The sequence below is a fragment of the Castor canadensis genome, chromosome 16, assembly GCF_047511655.1.
Source record: "Castor canadensis chromosome 16, mCasCan1.hap1v2, whole genome shotgun sequence".
Lineage (NCBI taxonomy): Eukaryota > Metazoa > Chordata > Mammalia > Rodentia > Castoridae > Castor > Castor canadensis.
This window is the reverse complement of record NC_133401.1, coordinates 18,587,513-18,614,342: the sequence shown is the minus strand read 5'-3', so window position 1 is coordinate 18,614,342 and position 26,830 is coordinate 18,587,513. Positions and strand designations below refer to the sequence as shown.

General features: G+C 37.8%; 1 protein-coding gene across 1 annotated transcript; it reads left to right on the top strand.

The window, feature by feature from the left end:
* Positions 1–294: 294 nt before the first annotated feature.
* On the top strand, positions 295–26,432 carry LOC141417889 (binder of sperm protein homolog 2-like). Its single transcript, XM_074057352.1, has 5 exons — positions 295–368; positions 21,458–21,528; positions 24,949–24,981; positions 25,741–25,881; positions 26,117–26,432. The coding sequence occupies exons 1-5, from the start codon at positions 295–297 to the stop codon at positions 26,266–26,268; spliced, it is 471 nt and encodes a 156-aa protein (XP_073913453.1). The 3' UTR covers positions 26,269–26,432.
* The last annotated feature ends 398 nt before the right edge of the window (positions 26,433–26,830 follow it).

Here is a 26,830-nt window from a genome sequence, read left to right as displayed (position 1 = left end):
CTGCTCTGCCCCTTCCCCTTCCCAGACCCATTTGTGCCTGACCATGAGAGAGCCTGGGCATTTAGACACATTAGACAAGTTAGCATTATAGCACCACAAAGAAGCAATGAAGCACTCTACTGTGAGGCCAAAGCCCCCTAAATGATCCAAAATGAGAAAACAGCTAAGGAAAATTCAGAAACAGATTTCAAGATGGAAGACACTGAGAAAATTGTGTCTGCTCAACAAAAGGAGCTATACCTGGAGACATGAAAACTGGCGGGCATTGTACTTGTCTTCTACTTCATCTGAAACATGAAGCAGCCTTACATGAATCTCAACCACTATGGAATGGGCCCCAAGAGTACCAACGCCATTGCTACCGCCCAGTGAGTATATGCCAGTGGCAAGACAAGAAACCTGTGAAGATGGAGTGTTGACAGGGTAGGAGGCTCTAGATACACAGTCTCCTCCTTGGAACCCAAATAGCAATCTGTATGCTCACTCAGTCCTTAGCTCCACATGGCTGCCGTTGATCTCCCCAACAAGCACAAACTCCCATTTAGGTCCTGGGAGGAGGATGCTTGTGATTTGAGCCTTAGAAGTCTATGCTCTCTCACATTCAGGAAGCTGAGACATCAGTTCGTGCACCAAAGCAAAGTGGTTGATCTGGGCTTGAGCTGGAGACTACAATATAAAATGTGAGATCGCAATACAAAATGGCAGCCAGGGTCTCCATTCCCAAGTTTGCCTTTACTATAAACAGGTTCACACTGAACTGTTCCATTCAATATCTGCCTTTTGCAATGTTATAACTTTTAAAGACCACACTGTAAAGTAAAATATGTTTTCCAGCCAGGTGGCAGAGCTCATGTCTATAATCCTAGGTATTTGAGAAGCTGATATAAGGAGGATTGAGGTTTGAGGTCAGCCAGGGGTTGGAGTGAGATCCTATCTCTAAAATAACCAGGTGTGGCTCAAGTGGTAGAGCACCAGCTTTGCAAGCATGAAGCCCCAAGTTTAAACCCTAGTTCCACCAAAAACAGCATATTTTCTCCACAGGTATAATGTGTTCTCTTCACTTGGCGCACCAAACACCAACTTGATCTTGAATTCATCACAGCCATATATAATTGTAATTGATTATATAGAAAACTTGCTCCTATCACAGAAAAACAGCAAATTTAGCAACTGTATGTTCAGCACAGTGATTACTCTGTAGGCTTAGGAAGGTAAAGAGAAAGTCTGATTTTTTTAAAAGCTCGACAGGGTAGAGATGCAGCTGCTTCTTTAGAGGTTGTCATTAAATATAAGTAATAATTATATTGTCCATGGAAAGAATGGACAGAGGAAAACAAAGAGAAATGAAAAAGAATTCTTAAAACATCTTATTCATAAAGGATCTCAAAGAAAGAACAAGGTTAATGAAATCAATAGAGAATGAATGACCCAGCAATTGGAGAAGCTACTTAAAGACAAGTGTCAGGAGGAATGTGTAGCAGAAGGTGGAGAGGATGGTGAATGAGGAAGGCAGTTCTGTACTTAGAGATGATTCTAATTACAAAACACATGGTGATTGCCAACAGCCTTGCTCCCCACCACTATAAGAGAATATGGGTAACATGATAAAGGTATGAAATGCTAAAGAGTGAGGTGCAAGTTTTGCATATGGATTAATAATGAAAATATTTATTAAAGTTACTAAGGATGGTAGAAAGAGATGACAAGAAGAGGAAATTTGTTATTCTTGTGCCAAAGACTTCAATGAGAATAAAAAATGCATCTGTAGTGAACACATAGAACAGCAACAGAGCTTCATGAATTTTCATCAGAGTCTCAGGTTTTTTCCCTACCTTTACTGAGGTCTGTTGACCATTAAAACTTGAGTATATTTGCAGTATACAATATGATGTCTTGATATATGTATACTTTGTGAAATGATTACCATAAGCAAGTGTATCCATCAAATCATGAAGTCTTATTTTATTTAAGTTTATAGTAAGAGGATTTAAGAGCTACTGTCTTTCCAAATTTCAAGCATTCAATACAGTATTACTAACTATATTCACAACGCTGGATATTAAATCTCTAGAATTGACACATCCACCTAACAGAATCTTTGATCAACATTTTCCAATTTCTCCCTCTCCTTAGCCCCCTAATAACATGCTTCACAATTTTTTTCTGCCTCAAACATTTTTCTGGAATAAGAGCATAGTTCACATATACAAATCAATAAATGTAATACAGTATATAAATATAATCAGAGACAAAAAATCACATGATCATCTCAATAGATGCAGAAAAAAACCTTTGACAAAAATTCAACATCCCTTTATGATAAAATCCTTGAAGAAACTAGGGATAAAAAGAATGTATTTCAACATAACAAAGACTATATATGACAAACCTATAACCGATATTGTACTAAATAGAGAAAAACTGAAAACATTTTCTCTAAAGTCAGGACAAAGCAAGTGTGTCCACTCTCTCCACTCTTATTCAATATACTGCTTGAATTCCTAGCCATAGTAATAAAGAAAGAGAAAGCAATAAAAGGGATACAAACAAAAAAGAAGTCAAATTATCCTCATTAACAGATGATATGATCCTATACTTGAAAGACCCTAATGACCACCAGAAAACTCTTAAGTCTGATAAACAGTTTTGGCAAAGCAGCCAGACACAAAATCAACATGTAACGGGGGATCAAAAGGTTCTTCTGCTGAGGAGCACTGACTCCTTATTTAGGTCCATGAATTAACTGAAGGAAGGAAGCAGTTACACGATTGCCATAACCCCTTTCCTTACAAATGAAAGGAATAAACAGACAGTGGGGAACATGTAACCTGGACTACAAAAGGCAAACACTTTTGATGTAGCCAACATGCCTGCTACCAGTTTACTCTGCTTGTTAATTCAATAGACATTCCCCACCCCAGTCAATGTCTAAATGTGTAACTAATGTGAAGAGGAAAATAGGAAGTGAGGAGAGTATAAAGCTCACCTTCTCATTGGGTATTTGAAAAGTTTTATTTTAATTCTTTTAAAAAAACTATTAGCATATTATTTTTGTACAGGGGGTATATTGTGACATTTACATAAGTGCTTACAATATATCTTAATTAAATTCACACCCTCCCTCTTTCTCTTTTATTCTCCCTACTCCTTCTTAGAACAATTTCAACAGGTTTGCTGAAACTAGTGCAGGAAGAGTAGTCATAGGCAATAACTTCCCAAGTAATATCCCAATGGCTCAGCAACTAAGAGAAGGATTGACAAATGGGACTACATAAAACTAAAAAGCTTCAGCACAACAAAGGAAACAATTACCAGATTTAAGAGACAGCCCACAGAATGGGAGAAAATCTTCACTAGTTATACATCTGACAAGGAACTGATAACCAGAATATAAAGGGAGCTCAAAAATTTGAACAGTTTTGTTACATAATGAACTATAAAAGGCAGGTGCCAGTGGCTTACACCTGTAATCCCAGCTAATTGGGAGGCTGAGATTTGGAGGATCATAACTTTAGGCCAATACTGACAAAAAGTTTGTAAGACGCCATTTCAACCAATAGTGACCTGGTTATGGTGGTGTATGCCTGCCATCCCAAGGTATGCTGAAGGTTGAGATCAGAAGGATCATGGTTGCAAACCAGCCTGAACAAAAAAAGTTTGAAGACTCCTTCTCCATGGATAAAAGCTGAGTATGGTGGCACATGCCTGTCATCTCAACAATGGCAAGGAGCATAAAATAGGAGAATCATGGTCAAGGCTGGCCTGGGAAAAATATGAAACACTACATCCAAAGTAAGCAGAGCAGAAAAGGCTGATGGTGTGGCATAAGTGGTGGAGCACCTGCCTAGAAAGTGCAAAATCCTGAGTTCAAACTCCAGTACCATAAAACCAAACTGTAATGCCTATAGTTTGTTTTATGAGTAGTCTGCATAGATAAAATAATGATGATAACATCACCTGGGGAGTGGTGAAGGCCAACACCACAATGTCATGTGTCTCAGGAATGAATTGACATGGTGCATGTCATTCCCTGAACCCTCATTACCCTGAAGAGATGTGCAGAGGGCAAATGAACAAACAGTAGGGTCTGTGCCAGGAGAGGCATTTCACTTCATGATTACATGCCTTTGCATGGGAAGCGTAGTTTGATGGGATTTTTATAAGCATGTGGAGGCAAGAGTGGTAGTTGTTTCTGGGAGGCACATATGAGAGCTCATGATGGAAGCTTTCCAAGAAGGTTCCATATAAGCACTCATACTTCTGTACAAACTTTTGCAATGAGGGAAGGGAGCCCCTGAGCCATCCAAGGGTGAGTGAGCATGCTTTCCTTCTTCTTAAGTCCTTGAACATAATAACACCGCCCCTAGTAGCAGAAATCTACATGGATTTTTTGATACTGTATCTTGCATCTGCTGACAATATTAGATGAGTCTGGTTTGCTCAGCATGGAGGCCATAAATGAAGACCTGAGACTGCCTAAGGCATACCACCAAGCAACAAGCCATGATCAAGATTGGAAGAGGGGTTGGAAGTATTTGCTTTGCTTCTATATATGCTTCACAGTATGACTGAGCTGACTTGAGGTGCAATCTATGTATACATCCTTTGGGTAATCCAGCCATGATTAAGCCATTATTCAAAGTCATGTAGTTATCCACTTCTAACCTGATTGGTCTTTCTGGAAGCAAGGGCCCTGACTACTGCATGACAGTTTGCTCCATGATAAGGTCATTGTTTTCTTGAGTCATTAAAGAAATGAGTAAGTTTTGTGTCTCCTCGATCACATTCTATTGAACATTTATGACACCATGCTGTGAGCTTTGTACACATTACAATTAATATAACAATTAATTATAACAATTCTGTGGGTTGTTTGTCTATTGTGTAAGTCAGCCAGGGTTGACTATTGGTTACAACTAAAGAATTATGAGTCAGAAATTGAATTCAGAGTCATTTCAGGCAACAGAACTTCCAGGAAATGTGGTCAATGTAAGTGGTAATCAAGACCAAAAGAGATAAAAGGTAATAAGACTTCTACTCACCTTTGAGTGAATTAATAGCAGCCCATGTAGAGACAAGATATATCAGGAAGTTACTACACTGGACCACATGACACCATTCTGTAGGTGTAGATGATTATTAACTTCTGTTGATTAAATTGTGATAAATCATCTTGCTAAGGGAAGGTCACATACGAGAGAGGGAGAGTGAAAGAAGAAAGGTAAGGTAAATATGGTTGATGCATTTCCTAAAGAAGAATTAGTATAGAATTTTTGAACTCATTGAAATCACTATAAGAAAGGGACTAAGGTTAAGGGAAAAAAATAGAGGGGATAAACCAATTCGAGTTATAATACATATATACATGGAATTGTCACAGTGAAACTTCTTGTATAGCTATCTTAAACCAACAAAAATGTCTTTTTTTCAAAATCAGACAATAGGAAGGCAAAACATGTCCTATCTGAGAGTTGATACCAGTGGGAGGGGGGAGGATATAAAGAAAAGGTGTAGGATGGTGAATATCATGGAGATATTATGTACTCATGTATATAAATGGAAAAATGAAACTGTAGAAACTATTCCAGGAATGGGAAGGGGAAGATAAAGGCAATGATGGAGGGAGCAAATTCAACTATGATATATTGTAAGAAATTCTGTAAATGTCGCAATGTATCCACAGTACCACAATAAAAAGCATGTTAAGAAAATATGTTAAGTTGAAAATGTATTTAATATAACTGAACTATTATACATCATAGTTCAGCCTTTCTTAAACATGCTTAGAATCAGGACACTTACATTAGTGTATGATTGGACAAAAGCATCTAACACAAACTCTGTTTTATAGTAAATCACTGAATATCTCATGCAATTGAATACTATACTGAAAATGAAGAACAAAATGGTTGCATGAGTAATCAAATACTGTAAGTTAAACATTGTAAATTGAGGACCATGTATAACATGACTAGATAATAATATTTTCCTAAATTCTAACCCAATTTCACTCAGGACCATGTGTTCCTTGAGAGCAAATGCCCCTGACAGACTCACAGACCTGGAACACTGCTTTTGGAGGTATTAGCTACAATCAGATATTAGAATTAGATGTTCAAATTAAATTTTTGCTTCAGGTCTACAAACAAAATCAGAATTTCTCTTGTAACTGTGTTAAGTCATTTCACACCCTGTTAACCGTAGGGCTAAAATACGAAAGAGGAGGAGGATGAAAATGAAGAGAAAGAGGAGGGCAAGGAGGAAGACAAAAGGAAGAGGAGGAAAACAGGAAGAGGAAGAGGAAAAATCAAAGAAAGTCAGGAAAACATGTGCTCCCAAATCCTGAAGCCAACCCAGTGCTGTTTTCTTGTTCAATTTGACACGTTTAGGGTGCAAATGACATAAAATGCAGAATAACTTAAGAAAATGAGAATTGTATAGATTTTTGAACATTCACATAGCTAATTAATGTTTCTGACATGGGTGGGTGATCTGGAATCACACAGTGTTCATATTGCATGTGCCATAAAGAGAAGCTGTTTGCATTTGGCCTATTTGCTGGATTGGTTAATACAACTCTAGATCTAACCTGGATCCATTGTTCATAATGTACACTTAAGCTTTTCTAAACCCAGAACCAATAGTAATGGCTTCCAAATCCTAAACAGCTCCTGAAATGTGTAAACTATTTAACAAGCCCCTCTACCTTAAGTCCATCTGCAATACTGTTTTAAACACTCAGAGCAGTCTTTTTCCATACTGTGAGTCCTGATCTTCAATTTAGTGAGGCACAACCTGCAGTGTTTAAAAATGTTGCAGAATTGGATATAAAGTCACAGAGTGTACCCTGTGTTCAATGTATTATGTGTAAATTTGTTGAGCTCATTTTACAGGTAGACATGGATGCGAAAACAGATAGATAGATAGATAGATAGATAGATAGATAGATAGATAGATAGATAGATATAGATAGATAGTTGATAGATAGATAGAGATAATATAAACATATAGAGAGATATGCCAGACCAAGATTTAAATGTATTCTTTCTGTAGATAAAGACATGAAGGTGGAAACACAGTCTTAATGAATCCAGAAGTCTCATTAACCTTGCACAAGAATATAAAATCTGTGAAGAGTGATGCTATTTTGAAATATATGACTCATTGTTGTTGAGTTCAGTCACTGTACCATGCAAAAGCAGTCCAGAACTTATACCTCCTATTTAACATTGTCCTTATTGACCAATCTCCCCACCAACAGTAAATGATTATGGTGATGGATATGACATTTACACTGATTTAATCACTACACAATGTATATGTGTGTTACAACATCGCAATGTTCCCCATGAATAAGTATAATTATCATGTGTGAATAAAAACAATTTTTTAATTTAAAAAGATTCTAAAAATGCTTTAAAAAGATGAATGCTTGCCTGAGTACAGTGGCTTATACCTGTAATCCCAGCAACTAGGAAGGCAAAGATTGGGGTGATCATGTTTTGAGGCCAACATGCACAGAAAGTTAGTAAGATCCCATCTCAACAAATAAACCAAATATGGTGGTTCATGTCTGTGGTCCCAGCTATGCAGGAGCTTTAGGTAGGAGGATCATAGTCAAAGCATGACCCTGGGCAAAAGAATAACCTATAGCAAATAGGGTTGAGGGTGTGGCTTAGTGGTAACATGCCTGCCTAGCAAGAGCAAGTCCCTGAATTCAAACCCTAGTACTGCCAAACAAGACCAGAAAAGAATGCTGATTTATTTTTCCAACCCGGGAACACGAATGTAAAGCACTGCCATTTAAGTGGGCTTCCTTGTCTCCCTGGAGCCTGGTGTAACTAAACCCAGGTGGTGGCAAATAACTCCTAAGGATTAAAGTGATAATGGTTATTATACCAGGCCACAGGGCACATTGATGAATCAGATCACAGGGCATGGTTGACCTTGAGTGACATCTTGGGATAAAAGTTAACCATAGGTTCTTTTTGAGAAATTAATTAACCTGGCAGTTCACAAGAGATGGTCATCACATGGAAGTTCCAAAGCTCACCAGTAGACTCAGCCACCATACAAGTGACCATTTTTAGGCATGAGTCACATCACACACTCAGAGTCCCTGGGAAGGCAGACTGCTGAAACATGATCAGTAGACACTTATTTTCTGTCTAAGAGAAAAAGAAATGCACTAACTTCCCGTGGGCTGATGAATACTGGCTTTACAAACACCAAATTAAAAGGGCTATATTTCACAGATGGGGTTGATGGTTTATGTTAAGAGTCATAGCTGAAGGGATATCTGTTTATCTAGGAAGTGAAAGGCAGTTTCTGTTCTGGATGGCTTTTCCTGGGAGAGCATGGAAACTCAATGGATAGATTTGTTTTCTTCAATGTTGTGTATGTGTTTCTTTTTCCTTTTTATAAAGCGTATGTATTAGTTGTACAATTTAGTGGACTTCACTATGACATTTATATCTTGTGTTGATCACTTCCACCCTTCTTTCCACTCTTATCCCCTTCCCCATTCCCTTTTCAGTTCATAATAGCCCCTCTTTCATTTTGTGATTGTATTTTTTGTTTTGTTACATAATGGAAAATGTGTGGTATTTGTCTCTCTGTGTCTATCTTATTTCACTCAGTATGATGTCCTGTCATTATACCCACTTTCCTTCAAATGACAGGATTGCAGTCTTCTTTATATCTGAATAGTACTCCATTATATGTATTATATATATATATATATATATATATATATATATATAGTAAAGAAAATATTTATATATATATATACAATTTGGTCTGTTGATATATACCTAGGGTGATTTCAAAGCTTTTCCACTGGAAACATTGCTTTAATAAATATAGATGTTTATTGTATGCTAACTTCATATCCTTTGGATATACACTCAGGAGTTGTATATCTTGTTGATATGATAGTCCTGTAGTCCTATTTTTAGGTTTTTTTGAAACAGGATCTTGCTATGTACCCCAGACTGGCTGCCAACTTTTGGTCCTCCTACCTCTGCCTCCTAAGTGCTGGGATTACAGGCATGCACCAACATGACTGGCCTGTGTTTTAGTCTTTTTGAGCCACAATGGCTGCACTAGTTTACATCCCAATGAACAGCATATAAGGGTTGCTTTTTCTTCACATCCTTACCAGAATTTATTTATTTTTTATAATCGCCATTTTAATTGGAGTGGGTGGAATCTCAATGTAGTTTCAATTTGCATTTCCCTGATGCCTAAGGATGCTGAGAATTTTTTCATATATTTATTAACAGTTTGTAATTCTTCCTTTAAGAGGTGTCTATCTGCTTTTATCATGTGCTCATAGTCCAATCCCATTGTTTGTTGTGTTTGCCCTTGATCTAATGTCCACATATGAGGGAGAACATACGATTTTTGGTCTTTTGGGTCAGGCTAACCTCACTCAGAATGATGTTCTTCAATTCCATCCATTTACCAGCGAATGATAACATTTCGTTCTTCTTCATGGCTGCATAGAATTCCATTGTGTATAGATACCACATTTTCTTAATCCATTCGTCAGTGGTGGGGCATCTTGGCTGTTTCCATAACTTGGCTATTGTGAATAGTGCCGCAATAAACATGGATGTGCAGGTGCCTCTGGAGTAACCTGTGTCACAGTCTTTTGGGTATATCCCCAAGAGTGGTATTGCTGGATTGAATGGTAGATCGATGTCCAGCTTTTTAAGTAGCACACAAGGGAGGGGTGAGGATAGGTAAGACACCTAAAAAACTAGCTAGCATTTGTTGCCCTTAACCCAGAGAAACTAAAGCAGATACCTTAAAAGCAACTGAGGCCAATAGGAAAAGGCGACCAGGAACTAGAGAAAAGGTGAGATCAAGAAGAATTAACCTAGAAGGTAACACCCACGCACAGGAAATCAATGTGAGTCAATGCCCTGTATAGCTATCCTTATCTCAACCAGCAGAAACCCTTGTTCCTTCCTATTATTGCTTATACTCTCTCTACAACAAAATTAGAAATAAGGGCAAAATAGTTTCTGCTGGTATTGGGGGGGGAGAGGGAGGGGGCGGAGTGGGTGGTAAGGGAGGGGGTGGGGCCAGGGGGGAGAAATGAACCAAGCCTTGTATGCACATATGAATAATAAAAGAAAAAAGAAAAAAAAAGAGGTGTCTATCCAAGTCCTTTGCACATTTTTATTGGGTCACTTGTTTTTCCTGTTGTTCAATTCTTTATATATTCTGAATATTAGTCCTCTGTCAAATGAGTAACTAGCAAAGATTTTCTCCCATTCTGTGAGCTGTCTCTTTGCTCTGTTAGTTGTTTCCCTAGCTACACAGAAACTTGGTATTTTCATGTAATCCCATTTGCCAATTCTTGTTTTGTTTGCTGAGAGACTGGAGTCCTACCAGGAAATGGCTGCCTGTGTCAATATCTTGAAATGTTCCCTCCATGTTTTCTTCTAGTAGTTCGATTTTTCAGATCTATTTTGTCTTGGCTTTTGTACAGGATGAGAGATAAGGGTCTATGTTCAAACTTCCCTATAGGGAGATCCAGTTCCACCAGCACCATTTGCTTTCCTCCCATGTTTATGTTCAGCAACTTTGCCAACAATCATTAGGTTGAGGATACATGGATTTATTTCTGGATCCTCTACTCTGTCCATAGGTCTGTACAGCTCTCTTTATGTCAGTACAGTGCTGGTTTCATTACTATTACTCTGAGGTATGTTTTGAAACCAAGTATTAAGATAACTACAGCATTGCTCTTTTTGTTTAGGATTGCTTTAGCTATTCTGAATCTTTTGTGTTTCTGTATGAATTTTACCACTTTTTCTCAATCTGTGAAGATCATTGGTATTTTGCTGAGCAGTGTGTTGAATCTGTAGATCACTTTGGATAGTATGGCCATTTTTATAATATTGATCCTCTCTTTCCATGCTCAATGGAAGTCTTTCCATCTGCTAGTTTCTTCTTCAATTCCTTTTTTCATTGTCTTATAATTTTTATTATAGAGATCTTTCATATGTTCACCTAGGTTTATTCATGGACAATTTATTTTTGTGGCTATTGTGAATGGGATTTCTTTCCTGATTTCTATTCCAGTGAGTTATTATTGGTATATAGGAAACATACTTTCTTAATTTGATTTTGTAAACTTCTACTTTACTGAATTTGCTTATAAGAGTGAAAAGTTTTGGGAGATTCTATATATAGAATCATATCATCCATAAAAGAGATAACTTCACTTTCTCCTTTTCTATTTGTATATCTTTTCTTTCTCTCGCCTAGTGTCCTTGGGTAGTATTGCTGGTGTTACATTGCATAGGAGTATTGAGAGTCAGCATCTTTCACTTGCTCCTGATCTTAGAGGAAATGCTTTCAGGTTGTCCCCAGTTAGTATGTCATTGGCTATGAGTTTATAATACATAGCTTTTATTATGTTCAGGTATGATCCTTCAATAATTTATTCAGAGCTTTAACCAAGAAAGAATGCTGAATTTTTCAGCATCTTATGAGTTGCTTATGTGATTGTTATCCTTGATTCTGTTTATGTGTAGTATTATAGTTATTGACTTTTGTATGTTGAACCATCCTTGGATTCCTGGAATGAAACCAACTTCATGGTGGTATATGATCTTTTTTTAAATTTTACTTTGATTTTATTATACAATTTGTTTTGAAATTTTCAAGCAATCTCAAAGACTTTACGGAAGAAATGGAGTTTAATCCTAAATAAATTAACAAAAACAAAAGCAAAGTCATATACCAGTTTCTGGCAATTCATATTGGAATAACATTGGAATTTGCCTGAACAGAGATAAAAAGGCTTACTCATCCATGGATCAAATCACTTACTATTTTGGCATGCTCAGTCATCAGTTTTTATACTATCCTTTCTTTTAAAAGACAATGCCAGTGTAAATCAACAAATAATGATTAAAAACTCTAAGAGTGTTGCAGGATTCATTCTATGAAGTTATTCTACCTGTTACTATTTTGTTAGCTATAGAGGATTTTAATTTTTTCTTTTTTTAAGGAGCAGGCATTAGGGGGAAATTCTAGATTTTAAAAACCAAACTTTGTAGCTACTTTTTGGATGTTATTTACTTTGCTATGGCTGCCCTACCAAATATCAAAGACTGTATTTAAGTGTCTGTTCATTGTTCAGTGGGGTTTTGCCAACCAGAACCTGTGGGATACAGCAAAGGCAGAGCTAAGGGGCAAGTTTGCAGCTACAAGCGCTACATTAAAAATACAGAGGGCCTTAAAATAAGTGACCTAATGCTTCAATTCAAACTCCTAGAAAAATAAGAACAAGGTAAATTCAAAATCATCAGAAGGAGAAAGATCATAGAAATAAGAAAAATAAAGGCTCAAATCAATGAAAGAGATAAAAAACAAAGAATCAATAAAACAAAAAGTTGATTCTTTGAAAAGATAGATAATATTGATAAACCCTTAGCAAATCTGACTAAAAGGAGGAGGAAAAAACTCAAGTTAATAAAATTAGTGTTTAACAGGTGTTGGCGAGGATGCGGGGAAAAAAGAACCCTCTTACACTGTTGGTGGGAATGTAGACTAGCATAACCACTCTGGAAAAAAATTTGGAGGCTACTTAAAAAGCTGGACATCGATCTACCATTTGATCCAGCAATACCACTCTTGGGGATATACCCAAAAGACTGTTACTCCAGAGTCACCTGCACATCCATGTTTATTGCGGCACTATTCACAATAGCCAAGTTATGGAAACAGCCAAGATGCCCCACTACTGACAAATGGATTAAGAAAATGTGGTATCTATACACAATGGAATTTTATGCAGCCATGAAGAAGAACGAAATGTTATCATTCGCTGGTAAATGGATGGAATTGGAGAACATCATTCTGAGTGAGGTTAGCCTGACCCAAAAGACCAAAAATCGTATGTTCTCCCTCATATGTGGACATTAGATCAAGGGCAAACACAACAAGGGGATTGGACTATGAGCACATGATAAAAGCGAGAGCACACAAGGAAGGGGTGAGGATAGGTAAGACACCTAAAAAACTAGCTAGCATTTGTTGCCCTTAACGCAGAGAAACTAAAGCAGATACCTTAAAAGCAACTGAGGCCAATAGGAAAAGGCGACCAGGAACTAGAGAAAAGGTGAGATCAAAAAGAATTAACCTAGAAGGTAACACCCACGCACAGGAAATCAATGTGAGTCAATGCCTTGTATAGCTATCCTTATCTCAACCAGCAAAAACCCTTGTTCCTTCCTATTATTGCTTATACTCTCTCTACAACAAAATTAGAGATAAGGGCAAAATAGTTTCTGCTGGGTATTGAGGGGGGGAAGCGGGAGGGGGCGGAGTGGGTGGTAAGGGAGGGGGTGGGGCCAGGGGGGAGAAATGAACCAAGCCTTGTATGCACATATGAATAATAAAAGAAAAATGAAAAAATAAATAAATAAAATAAAATTAGTGTTTAAAAGGGGGTTATTACAACAAATAACAATGAAATCCAGAGGACCATTAGGGAATACCTTGACAACCTGTACTCAATTGGATAATCTAGAGGAAATGAATAAACTTCTAGATGAACCAATATTGAACCAAGAGGATACAAACCACCTAAACAGAGCTATAACAAACAATGAAATTGAAGCAGCAACAAAGTTTCCCAAAGAAAGAAAAGCCCAGGGCCTGATGGATTCACTTCAGTTCTACCAGACCTGAAAAGAAGAACTAATACCAGTGCTCCTCAAACTATTCCATGAACTAGAAAAGAAAGGAGCACTAGCATATTTATTCTATAAAGCCAGTATCACACTAACTCCAAACCAGACAAAGACACAACAGAAAAGAGACTTGAAGGCCAATCTCTTAATGAACATAGATGCAAAAACTTCTCAATAAGATACTTGCCAAACTGAATTCAACAACATATCATAAAGATCATATGCCATGATCAGATCAGTTTCATTCCGGTGTATATTTTTAATGTGTTGCTTAATTAAACTTGGAAATACCTTATTGAGAATTGTTTGCATCATTATTTATCAGGGACATCCGTATACAGTTCTATTTTTGCTGTATTCTCGGGTTTTAATAGATTGAGAGAATTTTCTTGGAAATATTCCTTCCCTTCCTATTTTATGGAACACCTTGAGGAGCACTAGTGTTTGTTATTCTTTAGAAGTATGATAAAAATTAGCACTAAATCTATCCAGTCCTGGGTTCTTTGTTGGGAAATCTTAACTGCTATTTCAATGCCATTATTTATTATTGAATATTGAAGTTGGTGTTCAAAAGGGTTTCTCCATGTATCCCCACTGTGGGTACACTTTATTTTGGCACACTCAACCCCTTCTATTACTCTCCCTTACCTCTGTACCTCCCACCTCCCCTTTTTCAAAAGCTTTCAATACACACCCTCATATTCTCTATCTTTACAGGTTTTATGTTTTACAATATTACTGATAACTCTATCATTCTCTTTCCTTTGCCTCTTTCCCCAAGTTCCATAGAGTAGTTCCACTGTTACTAACATGGTCTACATATGAATTTGATATGATTATGCTTGTTTTGTGTATATGTTCATCTTTTGTATCCGTCTTCTACGTATGAGGGAAAACATGTGACCTTTGTCTTTCTGATCCTGGCTTACTTCAAATCACATAATGTCCTCCAATTGCATCCATTCACCTTCAAACCACATGTCATTATTCATAAGAGGAGTCTCAGATCAATTTATGTATAGTATATGCATTGTGACTGAGAAACTGGACTCCAAATATTCACTGTGGATTCATTTCCAAGTAAAACTGTCTAACTAGAAAAATCCATATTCTTTCCAGCACCCCTCCCCTAAATCTTTTCTGTTTTGATTTATGTGATCCATTATTGTTAACAATAGCCACCCAATGTACTGTGCTATGGGACACAAAAACTTCTTCCTCTTATCAAACCATAGTATTGTACCCATTGGCCAACCTCTCCTCCATTATTTCCCCAGGGTCTGGTCATAGTAATCATCTCCCAATTATGCAAGATCAACTTTTCTAGATTCTGTTTATGAGTTAAATCATGCAATATTTGTCTTTCTGTAGATGGCTTATTTCACTTACTGTCTTCCAGGTCCATTCATGTTCCTGTCAATGACAAGACTTCATGATTTCTAATGGCTGAAGAGTATGCCATTGTATACATTTGCCACACTTTCTTTTTTTTATTTCTTTTATTCATATGTGCATACAATGTTTGGGTCATTTCTCCCTCTTCCTCCTGCCCCTTCCCTTTCCCCTTGCTCCCTCCTTCTCCCTCCCTACCCCCTCACTACCAGGCAGGAACTATTTTGACCTTATCTCTAATTTTGTTGAAGAGAGAATATAAGCAATAATAGGAAGGACCAAGGGTTTCTGCTTGTTGAGATAAGGATAGCTATACAGGGAGTTGACTCACATTGATTTCCTGTACATATGTGTTACATTCTGAATTAATTCTTCTCAAACTAACCTTTTCTCTAGTTCTCACCTCATCATGTGATCAAAGTCCAATCTCAATATTGTATTTGCCCTAGATCTAATGTCTGCATATGAGGAAGAGCATACAATTTTTGGTCTTCTGGGCCTGGCTAACCTCACTCAGGATGATGTTCTCCAGTTCCATCCATTTACCTGTAAATGATAAGATTTCATTCTGCTTCGTGTTTGCCACACTTTCTTTATCCATTCATCGGTAGGCATTGAGCTACAAGAGAATTTATCAGATTGACCTCACATGTCTCAATAGCGATGTTCAGTGACAATAAACAGCAGAGAAAACACCATCAAATTACTCATGCAAAAATGCATGAGCCAATAATTTTATAAACAACCAAGCTGTTCATCAATTATAATAGCTAAAGACAGAATTGTGAACACTGAGGAACTCATCTATTGTTCTTGCACATTCTTCTTCAGGAATCCACAAGGGGTCATGCTTGAACACAGCATTGTTCAGTTTCTCACTCACGAATTAAAATTCTACTTCCCTGGCAACAGGGTCCACGTGTTTGGAGTCTGGCATAAATTCATGAACTAGTAAACCCTGTGCAAAGAGTTATTGTGGCATAGTGGCTTAGCTCACGTTAGAATCAGATAACAAGAGATTTGAATCTTCACCATACATTTTGTCAGCTGCAAGATCCTTAGGCAAGTTGCTTAACTGTTTTAGATCTTGGTTTTGCCATCTACAAATTAGGTCTCATACTAGTGCTTACTTAATCCAGCTTGGGTTTTTATTATATAGTAGAATAGTCTCTTTTTTAGGGGAGTGAACTGGAATTTGAACTCAGGGCTTTGTGCTTGCTAGGCAGGCACTCTACCACTCTACCACAGGAAGCCATGCTTCCTGCTCTTTTTGTTCAGGTTATTTTGGAGATACTGTCTTTTTGCCCAGGCAGGCGTGGACTGTTGCCACCCTGACCTCAACCTCCCAAGTAGCAAGGATTACAGGTGTGAGCTACCAACACCTGACTAAAATAACCATTTAAAAATAATAATTTTATGAGTTGTACTGTTCAACTCTATGCAAGGAAAGGTTTTAATTGCTTTGCACATCCTAATTCATATCAAACACAAATTTGTGAATAAGGGTTACTATTATCTGCATTTTGCATATCAAAAAAGGGAAACACAAAACTTTCTAGATAACAAAAGTGAAAAGCCAGAATTGAATCCAGACAGATTGACCACAGGGACAGCATTCCTTTTTATGATAACCATTTTTATTAGAATACAATAATAGTACAAGGGGTGTTTCATTGGGATGCTTCCATAGATGCATACAGTGTATTGAGGGAAAATCCATCCTCTTTATTAAATTCTCTTAACCTCTCATTTCCCCCTTTTGTAAACAGTATTTGCTGGGCTTCATTGTGATACATTCACATACATATGTATGCGTGTGTGTGTGTTTGTGTATACTGGGATGCACTTCAGCCTCCACTGCCCTCTCCTTTCACACGCTTTGCTCCTGCTGATCCTCCAACAGTCCCACTTTCACACTCAGGAGAGACAGCATTCTTAACATTACTAATTACTTAGGATGATAATTTATCTCAGAGGCAGAAATGAGAATCAAATCAGATATATCTCTCTTGAGGATCACGTATTTTCCACCAAACTAAACAGGTTCTATCCAAAATATGTATATTTTATTAATATTTACTCAGTGAGCAGTTGACAGTGTTCCACCCTACACAGAGCACATGAGTACATTGGTAACAAACATGCCAGTGGCCCATACACAGGGCATTCCCTGCCTTTCACAGTGTACCCAAGATGGTTCACTGCACAGTCTAGGTATTGCCACCAACAATGCTTGAACCTGTCTCTCAGTTCTTTGGAACCATAAGTACTAACTAGAAGTACTGACTCACTAAAACACATAATTACTAAGGTTAGCTATAGGAACAAATTTTAAAAATCACTCCTGTCTGCTCTTTGGGAGTCATGAACATCAGAAATTTTTTTTGATGATTGTAAAGCCAGTCATAGTCACTAGATCTATGCATAACAGCTTCCATTGCTGAACAGGTACCATGTTTTGGCCTAAATTCTTTGCCCACATTATGTCACATAATTATCACAACACACCTCTGAGGAAGGTATGATTTATTCATTCAACAAATGGCAGCACCATTTTATTGTACTGGTGGTAAAGTGCTAAAAAGAAACAAAGTCCCTACCTTCATATGTTTTTCAATGAAGTAGAGGAAAAAAATTTTAAAACACTCACATTAATAGATATAAGCATGAATATGGGCTATTATGTCAAGCATTGCTAATTATTATGGGAAACAGAAAATCATTGTTAGGTCCACTAATTTAGAGAGAATGGTGTGCATATCTGAAATCTGAGGAAGGAGGAAGGGAGGAAGTCTTTCCTGATAACATTGAGGAGTAACAGTTTACGGCCAACAGAGCCAAAATGTAAGTACCATGAAACAGGATTGTTTAGGATGTTTGAGGAATGGCAGGCAGCCTGTTGCTTTGAGCAAGGGGTGCTGCGTTAGTCAGCTCTAGTCTGTGACAGTGTGTATTGGCAGCCATGGTAGACTAACACACAGGACTTGGGAAGATCTGTGCTCCTCACCTACAATAGTCAACTTTCAAAAGCAACAAATGAAGATTGAATGCCTGGTGCTTTCCTTAGGCTGTGAATTTGTAAAACAGAGAGTAAACAAGTATTGTCAGATATGTTTGAGTCATTTAGCTAATTCCCTTAATAATAATAAGTGGAAAATACAGGATTTGAACATTAGTCTCTCTCTGTTGGTTGGAGATCAAGCATTATAAGTAGATACTCTAAATTCGAACCAGACTCTATATCACTTCACTTTTGTAAAGCATAAAAAAGGAGCCCTGGGAGCTGAGGGCATAGTTCAAGGGCTCTGGGTTCAATCATCAGTACAGCAAAAAATATATACTTTTAGATGGGAGTGGTGGCACATATTTATAGTCCCTGGAAACAGAGGTAGGAATTACTGAGTTTGAGTTCAGCCCTCCAAACAAAGTGCAAAACAAAAGGGATTGGGACATAGTTCAAAAAACAGAACACTGATCTATCATGCCCAAGGCCCTGTATTCAAATCCCAGTACCATAAAAACACCCGAACCCTGCATGAATTTCTTTCTATCAGAATCATTGAAATTTTCATTGACCTGTGATTGGTGACATTTATATGGAACCTCTGGAATCCAAGTCCAAATCTGCCAATTGGGAGGTTAATGAGCTTGGACAAAATTTTTTCCTTTAGTCCCACCCCACTGTTGGCTAGATAGCAACTTTGACTCTGAAAAATATCTTATCACAGTTGGTCAAGTGCCTTGGGACATAATGACTATTTGGTTGAGCAACAAAGGAATAATGGGTTCTCTCTGATGTCCACCTGGTCCTTCCAGAAGGTAGATTGTTCTGGCTCCTGATCACAGTGTCCTGAACATGTCCTTAGTGTGCAGCACAGGGTGAATCTCTAGTGCATTCTTCAATAACTCTGTACATATTTATCATGCCCAGATAACCTCATGAATATTCAGGAATTTGACTTCCCATTGTTTTTGGAAGAAGTAACAAGTATAATTAAAATCTTTATTTGTCCTCTCTTTTGTATTAATGTATATTAATTGTACAAAGGGGATTCATTGTGATATTACCATACATGCATATAATAAAATTTGCCCCCTCTATTACAATTTATTATCTCCATTCCCCTTTTAAAATGAATTTTAATGGGTTTCATTATTCTACTTTCATACTTGCATATGAAGTACTTCAATCATATTCGTCCCCCTTCACCCTCTCCTTTCATCCCTCTTTCCATTAGCTCTATTGCAAACAGTCCCCCTGTTTTACATTCATGTCATTCTTTTTTTCTGCATATGAGAGAGAAAACATGCAGTATTTGTCTTTCCTACTCTGGCTTATTTTGCTTAACATGATAATTTCCAGTTTCATCCATTTTCTTGCAAATGACATAATGTTGTGCTTCTTTATAACTTAATAATACTCCATCGTGTATGTATACCACATTTTCTTCCTCCATTAATCAGTTGATTGACATGTAGGCTGATTCCATAGTTTGGCTATTGTGAATAGTGTAACTTGTAAACATCGGTATACATTATCTATTGTATGTTCAGTTAGACTACTTTTGATATGTACCCAGGAGTGGCATAGCAGGATAGTATGGTAGTTCTAGTTTCTGTTTTCTGAGGACCTTCTACACTAATTTCCATAGTGGCTGCACTGCACTAATCTCAATTCCTTTTCTCCTATATCCTCACTAACATTTCTTGGTTTTCTCTTGATGATTTCCATAGAAATTAAAATCTTTAAAAGAGTATTGACCACTGAAACGAGAAACAAGGAAATAAATCAATGTCTAAGATGGACTGTCTCATCCAATGAATAGCACAAGATCAATTATATGCCACAAATATTACCATATGACATAAGTGATATGGAAATGGGTCTTCCATTCCTGCTGATGTGCATATCCTGGACTGTAATAGTTCTGGGTTAAAGATGATTGTGTAATGAAAAAGAAATTAACTGAAATTCACTCAACAAAGAAAAAAATGAGTATCCACTGTGGCCTCAAATTGGATGTATCTAGTACAAATATTTTAGGCCCTGAAATCAAAGTCACCAACCATCAAGTGTCAGAAACAAAATAAGTTTGATCTTCTAAATCATTATTCCTTTGTCTTCTGTGCATAATGCTGATTTGGTCCATAACTCACACACTCAGCTAGTATTTTCAAATAAATGAATGTGTTTTTCCTGCAGCTCAGAAGGAACCAGGTTTCTTCTGAAGACTCTTAATCTACAAATCTCGCTAGCGATGGAGTAAGAAAGAATGCAAAGGATCGGACTTGGGATGCCTGGATGGAATCTGGACTCTTCTACCTCCATACAAGTCAACTTAACCCTGATGGCTGCTTTTGCCTCTTTGAGCTTCAGTTTTTCAGAGGATCCAGAAACATATTCCCTCATTGTGATGTTGTTCTGAGACTTCTATGAGTTCATGTGTGTGAAGAATTGATGCCTTCTGTGCTGCTCACTCATGGCTGAAGGGAAACCTCATTACTCATGAAGAATCTGGAAGCTTTTTTAGGACTATCATTTCAGTATAGACAGATGCTGGATAATCAATGTCAACTTTTCCCCTTCTTAACATGGTCATGATGCCTGATCTCCAAGACCACCTGTTCTTCATCTTGTACTGTCCCGAGGTTTGCCAGTCCAGCCACATTAAAGATACCTGCTTCTGTGTGGGTACTCATTTCCCCCAACTCCTCTCCCTTTCTCCCTTTCCTCTCTTATGTTCCAACCTCTTTTGTCTCCTAGATCTCTCTAGAAATGGTTTCTAAAGGGGTTGCTGGTGGAGTGGCTCAAGTGGTAGAGCACCTTCCTAGAAAGTGTGAGGTCCTGAGTTCAAACCCCAGTGCAGAGAGAGATAGCCACCCTTTCCCCTTGTTGGTTGTCTACACCAGGATGCTTGGCCTCTCTGATCTTTACCTGTCATGGGAGCTAAAATTGGCTTTGTCTTTCTTATTACAGTCTCATTTTAAAATAGCAACAATCAAAATGAATATTTTGATATACATAGTAGGACTTTCCAGGGTTTAGTGAACATTGGACCCTCCTGAAGGACTGATTATGGTGCATGTGGTTTTCCTACTGACAGGTCCAGGGAGGGTTCCAATGATTTAAGTAACAAATTCCCAGCTAAGAGTGATAGGGCTGGTCCAAGGATCCCATTTTCATGGTGTAACTATAGACATTGTAGGATGAATGTTAAGCACTCTGACATTTAAGGCAGGGTAAAATTGCTGTAGAGTAAGTATGCATGAGTAGCCAGAGAAGGAGGGGCAGAAAGAGAGAGTACAAAATCATTGGCAAGATTTACTACAGTGTGTGCTATTTACAGGCAACTGGAGGTGATGAGACTTCTGGTGGGCTGGATGTTGCTGGCTGGTTGGATGTATGGACTGAATGCAGGTGAGGAAGGGGTTGAAGGATGGAGGAGGAAAGCCCAAAACCAAAAAGGTTTGAGATGGGCAGGAAATTAATTTTCCATAATTTCTTTTCAATACAGTATAGAAGAAAAGAAGTTATGGGGAGCCCTGGGTTCAACCCCTGGTTCTTTTACTCATTGGTTTGGTGATCACAGACTTTGCCCCTGAGTCTCAGCCTTCTAGACCATATAATAATACAAATTTTTAAGAAAGGAGACAATTATGAATTGCTTTTAGAAAGTTCTCCAAGGTCTATTGTTGTTAAGGAAACAAGGTCCAAAATAAAAAGTGTGTACACTAAACTCTCCTTTGTTTGGACATTCAACAACAATGTCTGTTTGGACATTCAACAACAATGTCTGAAAGTCTCACACAGATTATGTTGTTACCTGTGGGGAGGATCACAGGGCTACTGGAGTCATGGAGGCTGGGAGAACTTTTATGTGTTCCCCTTTATAGCTTGAAATTGGAACTGTATGAGTAATTTTCTAAGAAAACAAATGAATTCAATAAGGAACAAGTGACTTTTATCTCACCCAGCTGTTCTGAGGATTCATGAAGGAGGCAGGTGAGACCTTAGAATGGTCAACTCCCTGAAGTTCGTGTGTACCAGGAACACAAGACAGTTGATCAAGTTGGGTTTGTTATGCATTACAGCCTTGGAGAGCACAAACCATGGCACACAGGGTATCTAAGGATAAAGGCATTAGAAAGGATTTAGACTCTGGTCAGTGATTCAGAGGGCTTATGGAAGCAAGATTCACTCAAGATTAGAAGTTATCAAAAAGTGGGACAATTCTATGACAGGCTGTCTCTATAAATCTTACCTACAGGAGAAGGTAAAACCAGAAAAAAAAGATTATTCAATGAAGAAGCAGTGATTACTGATATTTCCCAAGACAACTGGGTAATTCATGGATTGTACTTTGCTTTTGTCTGTACTTAAAACTCTGAAGTGTTCTGGATGTATGGCATTCTGTCATGATCTCAGATAAATTATGCTTGAGATTATTGTTCTGTGAGATGACTCATGTCTCCTAGGAGAAGATTATGGCTAGTGTGAGTGCCAAAATGGTTGTTCATGTGGAGCACAGTAGGCACAGTGGGGTATTACTGGTGACAGCAATGGTGTTATGTCTTTCTCATCATTCCCTCAGTTGGAAGAGGAGGAACATAAAGTGGTAAAAATGGTCTTCTTTGGCCAAAGATGTGACATGCTAAAGACATATAAAATGTGATTACTGAGGATCTGTAAGTATTTGGTTGTGTTCAGCAATTAATAGTAGATTAAATAGGCCGGAGTCACCATGGTCTAAAAGAAAGAGCTCAGTTTCTGGAATCAGACAGAGCAAGATGTGATTCAGGCTGTTCCCATTTTGGGCTATGTGGACAAAATGCAGGTACAAGTGTCTCTTCACATTTTCATCTGTAAAACCTAGAGAAGCTACAGAAATTACAGAGAATAAATATCCATGGTTATAAATATTAGCTATCATGGTAAAACCAACATGGCTGGACCAAGCAGAAACCTCACCACAGCAGCTCTTATCCTGGTATTGAATGCAAAATATCAGCACCTAATATTGCCATGGACATAAGATGACTGGCATCACCAGCTTCACCTGCAGGAGGTTCAGCTCTTTGGCAGTGTTCCATGAGGCAGGGCTGTGGTAGAGATGCAGTGCTAGAGCCAGAAGAATAGCTGAACAGCTCCATAGTTCTGAGGCTTTCACTAGCAATTTCCTTCTCGAAGCCTCCATTTGGGTATCTAAAAAGTGGGAATCAAGATATAATATATTAAAAATACATTATATATTTCTATGGCATATAAATGTAATACATAATAATACCAGTGACCTCAAAACAGTATCTTTGTAGCAAAGGTATACAAAGTCAAGCACACACAGATTAGTCCCTTCACAGGTAAGTGGCAACTGCAAGGTACTGTGCTTTGGCCGTGGTCTGAGTGTGTCCTCCAGTGCTTCACGTGGCAGAATTTAGTCCCCATTGTGAGGTGCTAAGAAGGTGAAAATGTCATCCAATCGTGGTGCTTGGAGCAGGGCCTTCGGGAAGTGATTGGGATCAAAGTTTGCCATGTGGTGCCCTGTGCCACTTTGGAACTCTGTCCTACATGGCCCCTTGGATCTCTGGAACCTCTTTTTGTTAAAACTTACCCAGTCTTCTTCACTAGAAGCAGAAAAAAAGTCTAAAACATATGGTAATATCAATTTTGTGCCGGTGTTTGATTGAACTACCTTCACTGAAATCACAAAACTCCATAGTTCAGAACAGCAAAGGGTGACAGCCTGAGCTTAAACCTAAATCCCACCAAGCAGTCATTTGACTTCTAGTAAATTGCCTCCTGGTGACTAATTTTTGTGTCTATAACACATGTAGAGGAGGGACTGGATTAAAAGCAAGAAGGGGGTTATAAGCCATATTATTTCATTCCTGCTGCTATTGTGAAGACCAAATAAAGACAATGACTGGAACCCAGCAATTGCCAATTCAATAGTTGTGAATGTTATTTAATAGCTTCATAGAACACCTGTTTGTGCATGGTGTTGGTACAACAGGGACACTTACTCTCTAAAGCAATATCAGGCATGATTAAAAAAAACAATGTTCAAGGGAAAAAGAAATTACTGATGATACTGGAAATATTCAGTGTTTGGCACCTAGAAAACCAGTTGTTTTCCTGAAATGTTAACATGTATATAAAAACCAATAAATCACCTGTGACTCAGAATTAATGAAAGTTGCCCACAATCAAATGGCACCACTTGGGCCAATCCTGACGAGATTTAAAAATAAAGTCAACAAATAAATCTAGGTGGTTATGAAGGAAAGGTTCTCATGTGGTTGCCTGATATTAGTAACTACCATAAAATAATTCGCAAAAATCACAAGCTTGCAGAAAATCTGTATACACAACCTTGATGATCCTTTCATTTTTGCCTTTGAAAAAATTTCCCTTGCCTCAACCTCCTTCAATAGGCTCATAGTTTACTATGGAATGTATTCTCATTGCAACGGTCTTCTATTCCCAAATAAATGTCATTATTAAAATAATTTCTCTCTGATTATGATCTAGGTTGATAGAATTGTACAATTTCAATGAATAGGTAGAAGATAGATGGCTATATATAGGGTGGATTAACTCTAACGTACCTAAATAACTTTGGAATAGTCAGAGCTCCTATATGAATAGATGGAATTCCTTAGGTAGATACATGATCTCCAACTGGAAGTGTTAGATGCCACCCAAGATTTGGTATTGTAGATATTTCCACAAGAGAGTAGTTGGATACATAAACTTCAAGGTCTACCTAGCAGCTTGTATTTTGGGAATTAAGTATTTTAGGAAGTGGTCTAAGTATTACCTATTCTTTTTACCTTCCAGATTTGATTGCTCATTTACATCCTCCAATTTCAGGTAGGGAGACCATCTCTTCTTGTTAGCATCTCAAATGTTATCCCCACATCTGTTAAACAATATTAGATTCCTTCAAGCTCTTTGCACTCCTTTTCCATTTAACCTTTTCCTGTGTTGTTCTTCTGGGTTACAATAGCCACAGCAAACATTTGAAGATCCAGGTCACTTAGCAATACAAGGTTTTCTCGTGCCCCTTAAGAAAAATACTGTCTTCTCCTTTGCAACTAACACAGCAATTGTGCAGAGTTTTTCTCTTCTATGTTCTTTAACTTTGTATTTAATTGTCAAATTGTACATATTTATGGTGTTGAATGTGACTTTTGGATACAGGTCCACATCATGGAGTGATTAAAGCAAGGTGATTAATATATCCATCACCTCACAAACATCAATTTTTTGTGGTGAGAACAATGCCACTTTAATGCTCTTTCTTATCCTAAGAAAATGGGGAATCAATATATTAGTGGAAGGGCTGGATTAGGATTTAAGAATGATTGCTTTGGGGAAAAGAGTTGAGAAAGAGTAAAAGGGGATACATTTGATCAAAGTATATCATATGCATGTATGTAAATATCACAGTGAAACCTCTTTGTACAATTAATTTATACTAGTAATAGTGATTACCCTCTGCAAGATAAAGAAGTAGTTTGTAAACATGTAGAGAGATGAGTTATTGTTGTAGTCTAGGCAAGATGGATATTTGAAACCCAATTCCCTTTGTGATCTTTCTTTGCCTTCTGTATATATTCTCTTTTGCAGCAATTTCAACTATTCCCTGTGTCTTTCCATTTACCTATGGTGACATAATCTATTACAATTGCGTCTCCGTCCACAGTGACTTTGACTGGTGTTCCCTCGATAGTCACTTCAAAGGCAGGTGGCGATACTGTACAGCAAGAGGTGAGTCTCCTACAAAGGTATATATTAGGTGCCCAGGATCCAAGAGGCAGTTGATAGCAGCTGGTAAAAAGTGGATTTTGGCCTTAGAAAGATGTGAGTTCAAATCTTGACTTTCTACGTAATTTTCACCTTTGAAAACAATCCAGTAGAAAAAGCTTCATGTTATGTGAGTTCAGCAGTGATGAAGTTGAAGATTAGATCTACAGCTCCTCTTCTGCTCATCTTTTCTCTGCAGACCCTCCCCCATGCATCTTCCCTTTCACCTTCAGAAAAACAACCTTTGACAATTGCACCAAGGAAGGCTACATTTTGAATCGGAGCTGGTGTTCATTGACAAGTAACTACAATAAAGACAGAAGATGGAAACAGTGTTCTCCTCAGAAGTAAGGCAGTTGGGGAAGAGTGAATAGAGGATCTTATTGGACTGTTAAAGTGGGATTGGTTTAGATGGATGGATGGACAGATGGATGAATGGGTGGGTGGGTGGACCACTGTATTCCAAACTGGATGATGATAGATAGATGGATGATGTTTAGGTAATATTTGGATGGATGGACAGATGGACAGATGGATGGATGCATGTATGCATGAAGAAGCTTAAGGCTTCAATTGTGTGGTAATGGCTTAGATCAGGAGTTGGAAGACATTTTTCTGTGAAGAATCTGATGTTGAATATTTCAGGCTTAACAAGCCATGCACTCCCTGTCACAAATACTGAACTCTGCAGTTGTAGCACAAAAACAGCCAACATCAACACAACCTGTGCACTGCATTGTTGTCAGATTCCACATTCTTACTGTGTAATATTTGTATACATGCATCATATGACTGAATTACTTTCAGTTTTTAATATGTATTTTGATTTGCAAAGTTAACACAAAATAAATACTCATTTAAACACTGAATGAACATATGACTAGAGGGAGTGAAATGTCAGTTTTCTTTCTCT